Raw genomic sequence first — 12,352 nt, 5'->3', positions numbered from 1 at the left:
CAATGCCATTGAGGGTAGTGGTTTTTTAAAAATTTTCTAAAGTAGGTTACAGAATATTTAACACAGTAGCTATGTACCTTTTAAGTTTCTGTCATCAATATGAGTGTGACAATATATTAAAAACTGGATTTATGGTATGAAACGGATTTTTTGTATGTGATATTTCAGTATTACTCTTTGTGTCTTCTCCCCTCTCCCGCTGCAGTTCCCACATTTGTTTCTTTCCTGAAAGAAGTAGAATCTCCTTATGAGGTCCACGATTATATTAGGGCCTATTTAGGAGATACCTCCGAGGCCAAGGAGTTTGCCAAGCAGTTCCTCGAGCGTCGTGCCAAACAGAAAGCCAGCCAGCGGCAGCAGCAGCAGCAGCCGGCGCCGCCGCAGCCTCAGCCGCAGCAGCAGCAGCAGGTACGTGGCGGCGGCGAGTGTGGCGCCCCGTGCACGAGCGCTCGCCTGCCGAGCAGCCGGAGAGACGACGAGGCAGACGGACAGCATTTTGTGTGGCAGATGACTGAACCTTTTGTAAATGCGACAGACATTATATTTTAAAGTGCCCGTCCAGAGCTCCTGGTGAATTTCTCAAATAGCAAATCTAACCGTTCATTCTCTGTTAGGCATACCACCAGCCCCATTATTCTTGGTTCACGTAGGTGCCTCAGCCAGAGTGCAAATTCCAACCTGTCACAGACCTGTAAGTTTGTTTTTGATTAGTTAAAAACCGACAGATATTAAATCTCCAGTGCTCAGTGTACACTTTACCTGGTACCGACAATTTCCTACATTTTTGATGGGGATGTTACAGGCACAGTCAGTTCTCATTGTGTGTGGTAGTTGGGTTCTGTCAAGTTGCTGCCAGCACTGAATTAGTGAGGACTGAATTACTGCTTCTAGGGGAAATGGGGGTTCCCCTTTCTGCGAACCTCTGGTCACACCATTTTTGTCAACCAGTCAGTATGTAATCTTATTTTATGTGTTTCTGCTTCAAGGTGCTTTGTTAAATATATAGGGATAGGAAAAGTAGGTTTATAGTTGTAAGTACAAAAAACACAGTTTATTCTCATGTTAATATTATTTTAGTATTTATCTGTGCAACTGCACACCCACTGTGGCCCACCCCTGTGTTGTCGACTCCGCAATACTGAGCTCACGGCCAGCAGCGCTCTGACTCCCGCCTCCGGGGGGCTTAACCCACACCCGCGTGTTGTCCGTGAGACACTTCACAGCCCTCGTGTGCTTAGGAACACTAGCCAGCACTTGGCGCCTGGCTGTTTTAAACAGTGAAAGCACCAGCAAACCGGACAAGAAACTGTGGAAAACCTGACACTGAATAGCTGGGAAGGATGGTTGTGTACCGGAGGAGAGCCGAGACAAGATGGCGGAAGGTTGCTCTGCTCTGCCTCCCCGGGGGACGTGCGTCCTGGGCAGCTCAGACGCCCCACTGCCCCGTACGTGTGCGTGTGTAGGATGACCACAGAAGCACTGCCTGCAAATAAATTATAGCAAGTACAATAGGACCCCCCCCCATCCACGGGGGGTATGTTGTAAGACCCCTGGTGGACGCCTGAAGCTGTGGGATAGTACTGAACTCTAAACACGCTGTTTTTTTCTATATGTGCATGCCTAAGTGTAATTTATCGGTTAGGCACAGTAAGAGATTAGCAACAGCCGTAAAGCAGAACAGGTGTAACAATGCACTGTAGTAAAAGTTACGTGAATGTGGTATGTCTGTCTCCGAGAACAGGCCGATTGCGGAGGTGCCTCCTAAGTGGCTAATGGGCGGGCAGCACACACACAGCCTGGGTGTTCGGGACGCAGGGTGATTCGTGCCAGGGCGGACCGAGTGAGAAAGCACCCGGTTTCCTCGTGCTACTCTGAACAGCACGTGCTATTTGTAACTTAATGAATTGCTCATTTCTGGAATTTTCCATTCCATGGATTTGAGCTGGGGAAAGTGGTTGATTGCTGAAACCATGGAAAACCTTGGATAAGGGTGGACTAGTGTAGCGAATTCACAGACGCGGGATTGGAATAACTCGGATTGCTCGTACAAGTGTTCTGAAAGAGGAGTTGGCAGAGCTCAGGGAGAGGCTTAAGAATAGTCATACCCTTTAAATCACATAATTTTAGAGAGGATGTTTGTTCTATGGGTCACTTCTAGGGACAGGTAAGATACAGAGACCTGCAGGGCATTTAGAATCCATTGGGGTAGGTGGGCCGACAGGGATTAACCGAAGGGAATTGAAAGACGTGCACACGGACGGCACTAGGAAAAATGGTTTGGGGAGCGAAGGGAAGGCATCGAGTAGCCGTCCCGAAGGCGCTCTGCGTTTGCGGGGTGGCTGGCCGCGTGCCGCAGCGGGCAGGCGAAGGTCCAGGGCTCTGCCCGGCCGGACGCGTCCGCCCACAGTGCCTGGCCTTCGGCTAGCTCACTGCATCCCGATCCCTGTCGTGAGTACGTTGCTCTGCCAAGAGCAACAAGTGTGAACACCTGGTAGACCATCTCATAGTTTAACCAGTTGGTAGAAAGTATATACATAATCTCTTTAAGGCCAGATTCCTCCTGGGCGTGTTGATAGAAATGAGGTACACAGCAGGAACTTGGCTAGCGGGGTGCCCGCTGGTCTGCAGCCTGTTCCCTCTGTCCCGAGGCCCAGAGAGCAGAGGGCCCTTCCGCTAGGAGTATGAGTTGCCAGAGTGCAGGGGTCTGTGGTGGTTTCATTTGCTGAATACGGAACTTCCAGGCAGGTGGTACAGACCCTGTAAGCCTGAGAGGTTTGGGCAGCTGTGCTGTCGTGGCAGGGGACTCGTGCGGTTGCCAGGGTAGGCCTTGTGGAGGCATGGTGCTTCGGTGGGATGTCCGGGCCTTTAAGCGAAGGAGCAGGGTGGCTGGGTGGGCTGCCCTGGCTTCGTTATTACCAGGGTCCGTGAGGGGCTTCCTCTTTGAAACTCCCGGTTGATAGGTGAGGGCAAATCAGCGATTTTCTCAGGGTGAGTCAAGCCTGCGCGCACTGTGACCTCACTGCCCCTTCTCGTTTCACAGGACGCGGTGTGGGGGGTGAACCACAGTGCACTCCATTCGGTATTTCAGACCAGTCAAAGCAACAGCCAGCAGTCCACTTTTGAGGCTGTGCAGAGTGGCAAGAAGAAGAAAAAACAGAAGATGGTCCGTGCAGACCCCAGTTTACTAGGTGAGCACAGACCTGCAGTCTCGGCCGGGCGCCGGGGAAGCGCGGGTTACGGCAGCTATCACGCGAGTGCTGTGGCGGGATGTTTCTCATGAAGGGAAATAATTCTTACACAAAATTAATTTGTTTAGCCAGTTCAAAGTAAGAGTCAGAATTTACTGGGCGTCTCGGTGTGAGAGCTGTGCCTCGTGCGCTGTAGGGACTTGGATCGTCTGGTGCTGTTGCCTTGAACGCTGGTTTTACGTGCAACACGAATTTCCCTAGAAGACCTTTCAGTTCAGTTGGAAAATTATGCTAATGGAGATGGAGCCAGTGTAAGCTACTTACACTGTAAACGCAAAGAAGTTGCTGCCATTGAGGGAATACTGGTATTACATTTGCCGAGAGAAGGGGCCATGCCTCACCATGCAGGGCTACCTGGGGAAACACCAATGATTCGCAGGCAGAAGTAGTGAGGGGGAAGCATGGCCCAGAGCCTCTGTTGTTTGCCACAGGGAAGGCAAGGCAGGGAAACAGCGTAGGCTTGGCTAGTTTGAACAGTGTCGGCAGGCTCTGGACTGTGGGGGTGGTCTCCGCAGATTTGTGTGCGGGGTGTTTCCCTTAAATGCTGATTTGTGTGGAAATTGACCATAAATCCAATCAGGTGTTCAGAGAAAACTGGTGTTGGTTGCCACCCACTCAGAATGACTGCTGTATGAGATGATGTTCGAGTTTCACCCGAGAGCAAACCACAGCCCCGAAGGTTTAGGGCAGTCCCCAGAGCCACACAGCTGTCAGCACTGGGGTTGGGGCTGCAGAGCGGCTCTGCGTGCTTCCCACTCTCCTGTGCCCCAACAGCTGGTCTTACCTTGCGCTGAGGACCAACGTCCTCATACAGGGCAGCTTCGAGGAGAAGGTGACACCTGAACTGGGCTTTGAAAGACTGGCAGGAAGGACCGGGCATGGTGTTTCTGGAATAATAAACAACATAGGTAGAGCTGGTGGGCTGCCTGTATTCCTTAAATTAGCCTAACAACCTACATACAATGATAAAGCTAAAATTATTCTCCATTTATGAATGTAAAATGACTATTAGAAATCCATGGTTGGGATGGTGGCCCCGTTGGGAGCTGCAGCACGGACCAGGTGAAAAATACTGGTGCCCTGGAACAGGGTGTTGGCTTTGGAGCTGCAGAGGAGTTTGAGGAATTTGGGGGATAGACTTGGCCGGACAAGGAGACTGGACAGGTTGGGCAGCAGGAAGGATAGTGTTGGCTTTTGCTCAGAGGAGCTCTGTGAAGTAGAGCGGGCTTCCGGGGAAGTGGGGGCTCAGGGGGGTGAGCTGAGTGTGGAAGACGGCCGCGAGTCCGCCACTGGAGAGACCTGCAGGGAAGAGCAGGTAGCACAGCAGGAGGGAGGGGACAGCCCCGCTTTGTCCTGGGTGGAATCCGTACTTCGCTTCAGAGGTTTCTTTCCCTGGAGAAAACAAAATGTCAGCAACAAAAACTGAACTTTGAGCGTTGCCCTTTGGAACTCACACCTGAAAGCTGGCTTTAGGAGCGGAGAGGTCTGGTGAAATTCTGTTTTTTTCTGCCTGTCTTGAAAGTTTATGTTAAGGATGAGTGGAATAGTCTGAAACTTTTATCTCGTTTTGACAGAAATAGGTGAATATAGATTTTAAAATGTTTTTAAAAGTCTGGTTGTGAGGACTCTGGCCAGATGGCTCAGTTGGTTGGACCATCCCATACACTGAAAGGTTGCAGGTTTGATCCTTTGTTGGGGTGCGTACAGGAGGCAACCAGTAGATGTTTATCTCTCTTCCCTGCCCCCACTTCTTTCTCTAAAATCAATACACATATCCTTGCGTGTGGATTTAAAAAAAAGTCTGGTTGTGTTTTAGCTAAGAATCCCTTGCTATTTAGCTGTGGCGCTTAAGGGCTAGACTGCCAGGGAAAAGATTGATTTGAAAATCAGGTAAAGCCCTAGGAGGTGTGGCTCAGTGGGCTGAGTGCCCGCCTGCAAACCAAAGGGTTGCTGGTTCGATTACCAGTCTGAGCATGTGCCTGGGTTGCGGGCCAGGTCAGTTCCCCAGTAGGGGGCGCGCAAGAGGCAACTACACATTGATGTTTCCCTCATTCCCCCTTCCTTCCTTTCTGTCTAAAATAAAGAAATAAAAATCTTTTTAAATGCTTTTTTTTTTTTTTTAATAAAAAAAGGGAAAGAAAATAAGGGTAAAGCACTTTGGATTAAGTTGTTGATCTGACCTGATCTCCTATTACAGACCTAAAAAAAGAAAGGGACTTAAAATCTCCCTTCAGGGGAAGCAGAGGTCATTTTAGGAACAGAGTTTAAGGAATCCATGTGTGTTAAGAGAAGAAAACAATTCAACAAAGTATTGAGTAACTTCACTTGGGTAGTCTCTTACTTGGACTATTTTATGAACATTTCTGTTCAGCTGAACTTCCTTCTTGGAGAGTTTTCTGATAATTACTAATTTCTGTTCTCTACCTACTCACTTCACATATTGCTGTTTTTAGTTTATATATGCCTTGTTGATTTACAGATTAAGAAAATTAGTATCCATCAGTTACAAATTCCCCATGCACAGAGTGGAAAAACAGGTTTTAATTTGATCCAAAAGTATCCGTTGAAAAAGAACAAACCGTCAGAAGGGAGCCCAGTCTCGTTTTAGTATCTTCCATCGCACTTGTGTCTTCCTCCAGGTCCGAGAGTTTCTGGGTGCCGTTGTGCACCAGCACCCACACTTGGGGGTGACTGATACAGATGACCCGTGCACGACACAGGGGTTACGGGCACAGGCAGAAATTTGCGTATACCTTTTGGCTCCCCCAGAACTTCGTTAGAGTCGTCCCTCACTGTCCGGGGGGCTGGTTTCAGTGCCGGCACAGGTGCTGCCGTCCGGGTCAGTGCATGCGGCCGGCTCTCCGCACCCACCGACTCTTTCCACAGGTCGGGGTGCGGGGTCGGCTGAATTCACAGATGCATATTTATTGGGAAAAAATCCTCCTGTAAGTGAACCCGCGTTGTTTAGGGCCAACTGTACACACACACAATACCATTTGCCCGCAGTCACTCTGCTTAAGAGAACAGGCTGTCAAGCTTTAAAGAAAGTGGGGGAGCAAGACTGTTCTGAACCTAAGACAGTATAGTATAGTCTTTGGGTTTCGTGGTGTCCCAGAGCTTTTCTTTCCATCAGATGGGGAGGAGTGCCCACCTCACTGGTTTTTTATTGAGAGAAGTATCTTGATCGGATGTCTCGCATACGCCGCCTGCTGGGGGACCCAGCCCGAGACCCAGGCACGTGCCCTGCCGGAATGGAACTGGCGGCCTTTCGGTTCGCAGGCCGACGCTCAGTCCCCTGAGCCACACCAGCCAGGGCTGGTTTTTTATTGACAGATAAATGAGACCATGTCTGTGAAAAGCCTACTAATGTACGTATTAGAGTAGTGAATAATTAGCTTTTTTTTGGCTCGAGGCTTTTCCTTCCTGTGTTTTCACAATTAAAAATAATTTACTCCGTGTTTTTATTACATTTCTACTTACATTGCATGTAGTTCATGATTGTTTTTATCACATTCGTCTGTTTTTGAGATACACGTGAAGTCAAAGAAAAACCTGCTTCAGAATAGGGTAATAGCTCATTTCATAGATTGCTTGGTGTTTAGGTTTTTATACTTACCTAATTAAACCGTTGTGTTAAAATGTGAACACTGAGCCTTTCATTATTTTTCAGGGAAAACCGCCTTGTGGGCTGTGGAAACACAGCGGAAGGGCAGGGCTCGGGCTGGGGTTGGGGGCCCCGGCCTCTCCCGGCAGTGGGCTGTGCGAGCAGCTCGTCCCGCGGCCCCGTGGTCAGCAAATAGGCAGGCTTGTGTGTGCGGTCCATGGTGTTTTTGAGTCAAGAAGGTGATATAATTAGGCTGTTTTTATTTTGTGAAGCATTTTCTGTTTATTATTGGTACATTTAAAATGCGTATTTGTTTGAAAACTTGAACATTGGGAATAAAAAGGAGGGGGCAGAAAACTCCAAAAATATGAACAGAACTGCTTTTAGACTGGAGAGCATAGCTTGTTTACTTTCTGATACTCAAATAACAGCAGGAACAGTTTGGGATTTCATTCAGAGTGGACGAACTGAAAGCTTTTTGTGAGTCACTTCTTCCAGAGAGGGCCTGTGAATCATTCTCTTTATCGATCTCTGATTGTGGGGTTGCCGGGAGAAGGACACGCGTGCAGCTGGCGGCGGGAGGTTTCCGTGTCGGTGGTGCTGGAGGGGCTGCCTGCTGCTTCCGGCGCTGGCACTGCTTGTCTGGCCCGAGTCCGCTTCGGCTCATCCGCGTTGCTCGCTGGAATCCTTTCCCTCAAGGGCCTGCTTGCAGCCGATTGAGCTGAATTAAGTACTCGAATCTTTCTGTGCTGTGCACTGCGTGACAGAAGGAACCTGTGAGGGCTCTAGGATCTCGTCGTGGGTCCTCCCTGAGCCTCTTACCTCTGAACAGCCAAAGCTCTGGGCCAGAACTTCGATAGAGGTTTTCAAATAAATGGGCGTGGTTCCCAGTAGCAAGTGGAGCTGAAGCCGTATTACTCTCACTCAGAACGTGTTATTCCTGCCCCCCCCGCCCCTTCCAAGGTACAACTCCTGAATGAGTTCCAGCCCTAACCCTCCCCGGGGGAGGCCTGGCCTGAATATGCACCTCCACCCCAGGTTCCTCTCTAGACTGTCCTAAGGCAGTGGCATGCAGTTCTATTCAAGCAGTGATGCTGGGTTTTCTTTTTCTTTCTTTCTTTAAAAAAAAAAATCCTATTTATTTATTTATTTTAGAGAGAGGGAAGGGAGAAAGAGAGGGAGAGAAACATCAATCTGTGGTTGCCTCTCACACACCCCAACTGGGGACCTGGCCCGCAACCCAGGCACGTGCCCCAGCCAGGAGTTGAAGCGGCGACCCTTTGGTCCGCAGGCCAGCACTCAACCCTCTGAGCCACACCGGCCAGGTCTCTCTCTCTTTCTTTTCCCTCTCCCTAGTTAAATTTATCAGAACCCTAAGAAATAAAATGAGTCTGCCATTGGAAGAACAGAAAACAGAACCACTGCTCTGACCTTATTTCTCCTTTCCCCTCCTTGCCTTGACTGTCCTCTGCTGTGCTCGCAAACGGGAGACTGACCTGGCCCCCGCTGCCCGGGGCTGTGGCCCGGCGGTTTGGAGACCCGAGGTGGCCCGGGTGCGGCCACTCACTGCCGACTTTCTCCCGCAGGGTTTTCCGTCAACGCCTCATCGGAGCGGCTCAATATGGGTGAGATCGAGACTCTGGATGACTACTGAGCGCCTGCCAGGGGACTGGCCCCCCCTCCGCCGACCACGGATTCTCCACCTCTGGACACCACACTCGCTCGCCATGTCCTCTTTGTCACTCTGCAACAAGCCACAGAACCGATCATCTCAGGCTTTTTCCTCTAGCTCTTTGTGTCCAAGATTCTTTAACCCGTTTTTGTTGGGAGCATCTCAGACTGTAGATAAGCGGACGAGCCCTGTGTCCCCCTCCGGGCGGCGTCGGAGCGACTCGCCAACCAGGCTGGCCCGGGCAGCACCGTTGGCCGTGCCGTGGTGCCACCTGCCGTCGCCCAGAACGAGTGTCCGGGTGTGCCAATAGCAGTTTACTTTCCTTCGTCGCTTTTTCCTTTTGTGTTTCTTCTTCATTGTATTCCCCCAGTAAGGGCGTGGGGTCTTGCTGGTGCGGTCCTGAAGAGAGTTCATGGTGACAGGCACGGGCCAGCTGCAGAACGTCCATGGCCCGGGACTGGGCACCCGGCGGGGACCGCCAGCACACCGCAGTGTGCGGGCCGCGGCGCCGAGTCTGGGGTCGCGTCCAGGCGGCCCCGAGACGGGCGGCGTTTAGATCAGATTGGCTTGATGTTGCACACCCTCACTGTTCTTTCTGGGCGTCCTTTCGGAGAAAGGGTTCGCGTTTTCCTCACTAGATGGTGACTTCCACGCAAGCTGCCTTCTCCCCTGGCGTACTCCGACCTGACTGGACAGAGGAGACCCTGTGGCCTGGGAGAGGGACTTACTCTTAATTTTTCTTTCTTAAAAAACTGATTTTTCCCATAAATATTTTTACTTCAGAGGACTAGGACCAGTTTGTTTTTGGGCCTTTCTGCTGAAAATTTGTCTCGTTTAAGAGGCAGCTAGGATCTTTACCATATGTATGAATTTGTATAATTTCATTTTGGATAGGGATAAACTTCTGCATCAGATAAAAGCCCGGAATTTCATCTGGTTCCTCAGAGCATTGCGTGTGTGTCTTGCTGTGGCCTCAAAAAGGTTTTGTTTAAGGATTCAGGGATGGCAAGTGGCTTACCTTTCTTGAAGAGAGAGCGTTCCAGACCTGACCATCTTTAAGATTTTCATTCACGGAAACCACTATACCGGAGAATGCGGCGGGGTGGAGGGGATGGGAGAGAGCGGAGGAGAAGCCTGGTGCTGGCTTCTGGTCATGGCCTTCTGATACCCTTCCCTTCCCGTAGAAACGTAGTCAAGCCCTATTTATAAACGAGTACTCTTCCCGCTCCACCAGCCCCCGGAGAACACCGCCCGGAGTTGCCAATCACACTTTGGTCCGGAGCCGTTGGGCCGCCCGTCCGTGTGCGAGAAGCGCGTTCGGGCGGCCCCGGGCAGAGCGCCTTCCCGTCTGTTCTCACTGCCTGCGGAGGGCCGGATTTGCTCTGAGAGCAGTTTGGTGTGGATGAGTACATTCGGTTCTATTTTTATTCTTTTGGATCACCATTCTCCCTACTCCTCCTTGCCTCCCCCCCAAACATGTACAATAACTATACAGAGACTGCTATAAACTTGTATATAGTTTTTGGATCAAACAGCATGAGGAGATGGGGGACCATTTGAAATTGGGACTCCTGCTCTCCTTTGCTTTGTAAATTCAAAAATGGGGGGTGGGGAAGAGGAATAGTTAAAATGTTTACAAAACTTTAAGCTCCCTTGGAACTTTTGCCAGTGTGGAGGAAAATAAAAAAGAACTTAAATAAAACCTGGTGGTGGTGTTCTCTCTGAGCTCACCTCTTGTACTCACCGTGTCGAGGCTGCGTTTAGCACAAAGCCATCCTCTCGGCGCCGTGGAAAACTCCAGACGCGTGAGCCCCGAGACCTGGAGGCAGCGGGAGCTCTCTCTGCCGGGCTGCGCGACACGGGCTGGCTCATTTGGGAACATAGAGGTCAAGGTAAACATGGGTAAACATGGGTGAGTTTGCCCAAATGGCTTCACTCCTGTGACTTGCCCCTTCTGCTGCCCTGTGGACGTCTCCTGCTCTCGCCCCACGGACACGCCTCTCTGGAGGCGCCCCCGCAGACCCCGCCCGCACCTTCTGGGTAGACTGCTGTGCGCTTGTTCAGGGACTGCAGAAGGGGCAGGGTGGGCAGACTCGAGGGAACAGAGTCATCTTAGTCATGGAACAGCCTGTGGGCTTGACCAGGAGCCGTGCTCCTCCCTGTGGAATCTCCCACGTGGTGGGGAGGAACCGCTCGGCCTCGGGAGTCTGTCTGTCTGTCTGGCGTCTGCTCTCTCACAGCTGGATCTGCTTCCTCTCCACCTGCTGCCGCGTTCTCTCTCCTTTCTGCAAAGGTGCACGTTGCTGGAACACTGCCGAGTTCAGAAGTGCTTGCTTTGTGCACTGTGTGCTTCTAGGGATTTTAACTCAGAGATTTAAAAAATGTAACCCAGACAAAACAGTTCAATTATGGAGACTTCCCCCCAGATAGTGAGTGCTCTGGTGACCGTTGCTGCATAACAACAGATCACCCCCAGACTGGCTTGCAGCACCCCTTTTGTTGGTAGGCTGTGAGTCGGGGCTCGGGGAAGGGCTCAGCGGGGCGGTTCTTCACACCGCCTGCTAGCGCGCCCGGGCGGCTGCAGTCTCCGGGAGGCTCGGGGAGGGGGGCCGGCTGCAGGGTGGGAGCTCGTCGGGGCTGATGGCTGCAGGAGCTGCATGCGTCCTCTCCGGGGTGGCAGCCTCGGGCCTCGCGTGGCACTTGGCCCTCCCCGAGAGAACCAGGCAGAAGTATGGCTTCTGGGGCACTGTGCTGTCGCAGGAGTCCCAAGCTCACTCGGACTGAAGGGGCCGGGAACACCCCCAGGCCCCTTGAAGGGAGGAGTGCCAGGGGCACACTGTGGAGGGGGCGGGGCCGGGGGCGGAGACTGGCGTGGCCACGGGGGGGTTGTAACCGCATGGGGTGAGTCCATGCCTGTGCGTCCAGGAACCTGAACGTTCCTCCTCAGCTCCAAGTTGAGAGGCTAGTTTTTCTTTGTAATTTCAGGGTAGGTACTGGTACCTCTGGCTTCATTTTAATAATGACTGGCTTGTAGGGCAACCGTTTTATAAATACACGTGTATTATATGGTGGGTATTATATTTAATACATTTTTTCAAAGTCGATCAGGCAGAGAAATGGAAATTTATTTTCTACAACAGTGCCCCTTCCCACATGACCAATAAAAATGGGAAGTCTGTGTGACTCCGGTTACACGGAGTGCTACTGTGAAACGAACCTCTTTGCCCTGGACGTCCACTGTGGGGGGTGGGATTCAGCGGAAGAACGGCCGGATGCGCGTTCCGAACAGAACAGCCCCGCCCCCAGCGCATTGCCCCTGGAAGCCGACCTCGCCGCTGTCGAGTTTCTTGGAAGGAAAAGGAGAAGGCTCGTGTCCGGAGGACGGCTGTGGTCCTGCCCGAGCGCAGGCCAGCTGTCCGTCCCTGACGAGGAAGCTGCAGGCACGCGGGTGCTGGGCTCCTCGAGGCAGCCAGGTGTGCACCGTTAGCCCCACGGTGTCGCCGGGCTCCTGGGCAGGGCGGACCTGCGCAGCTTCGGGTGGTGTCGGTGCCGGCCTGGGAGCCTGCGCCTTCGAGAGGAGTGTCCTCCAGGGAGTAACCAGCGGGAGGAATGTTTTGCAACTAAAGAAACAACCGTAGCCGTGGCTCGCTGCATGGGAGCAGCAGCACCTTGATGCAGGGAAGCAAGGGACGTGGGCTGTTGCCCTGGCAGCTGGTTCGTGGCCGAGGGGTGATGTCGTGGTGGTGGGACTTAACTGTCACCCCAGCACTCCAGTGCAGTGCAGCTGGTCTTCCAGCACAGAGATGGTATGTCTTAAAGGGCTCTCAC

The 12,352-nt window shown here is 51.8% G+C and overlaps 1 protein-coding gene across 3 annotated transcripts in view; it reads left to right on the top strand.

Annotated features, from left to right (window-relative positions):
* The window catches only part of GIGYF2 (GRB10 interacting GYF protein 2), a 108,667-nt gene extending 98,441 nt beyond the window's left edge, over positions 1-10,226 (top strand). For all 3 annotated transcript variants that reach the window (XM_045845533.1, XM_045845532.1, XM_045845531.1), the window contains 3 exons: positions 206-408; positions 3,041-3,188; positions 8,439-10,226. In XM_045845533.1, the coding sequence (XP_045701489.1) occupies positions 206-408; positions 3,041-3,188; positions 8,439-8,506 (419 nt within the window). In that variant the 3' untranslated portion in view covers positions 8,507-10,226. The remainder of the gene's footprint in view (positions 1-205; positions 409-3,040; positions 3,189-8,438) is intronic.
* The last annotated feature ends 2,126 nt before the right edge of the window (positions 10,227-12,352 follow it).

The sequence above is a fragment of the Phyllostomus hastatus genome, unplaced genomic scaffold (assembly GCF_019186645.2).
Source record: "Phyllostomus hastatus isolate PE091 unplaced genomic scaffold, TTU_PhHast_1.1 phas_contig_477, whole genome shotgun sequence".
Taxonomy (NCBI): domain Eukaryota; kingdom Metazoa; phylum Chordata; class Mammalia; order Chiroptera; family Phyllostomidae; genus Phyllostomus; species Phyllostomus hastatus.
The sequence above is the reverse complement of the archived record's forward strand: the minus strand, read 5'-3'. Positions and strand labels throughout refer to the sequence as shown.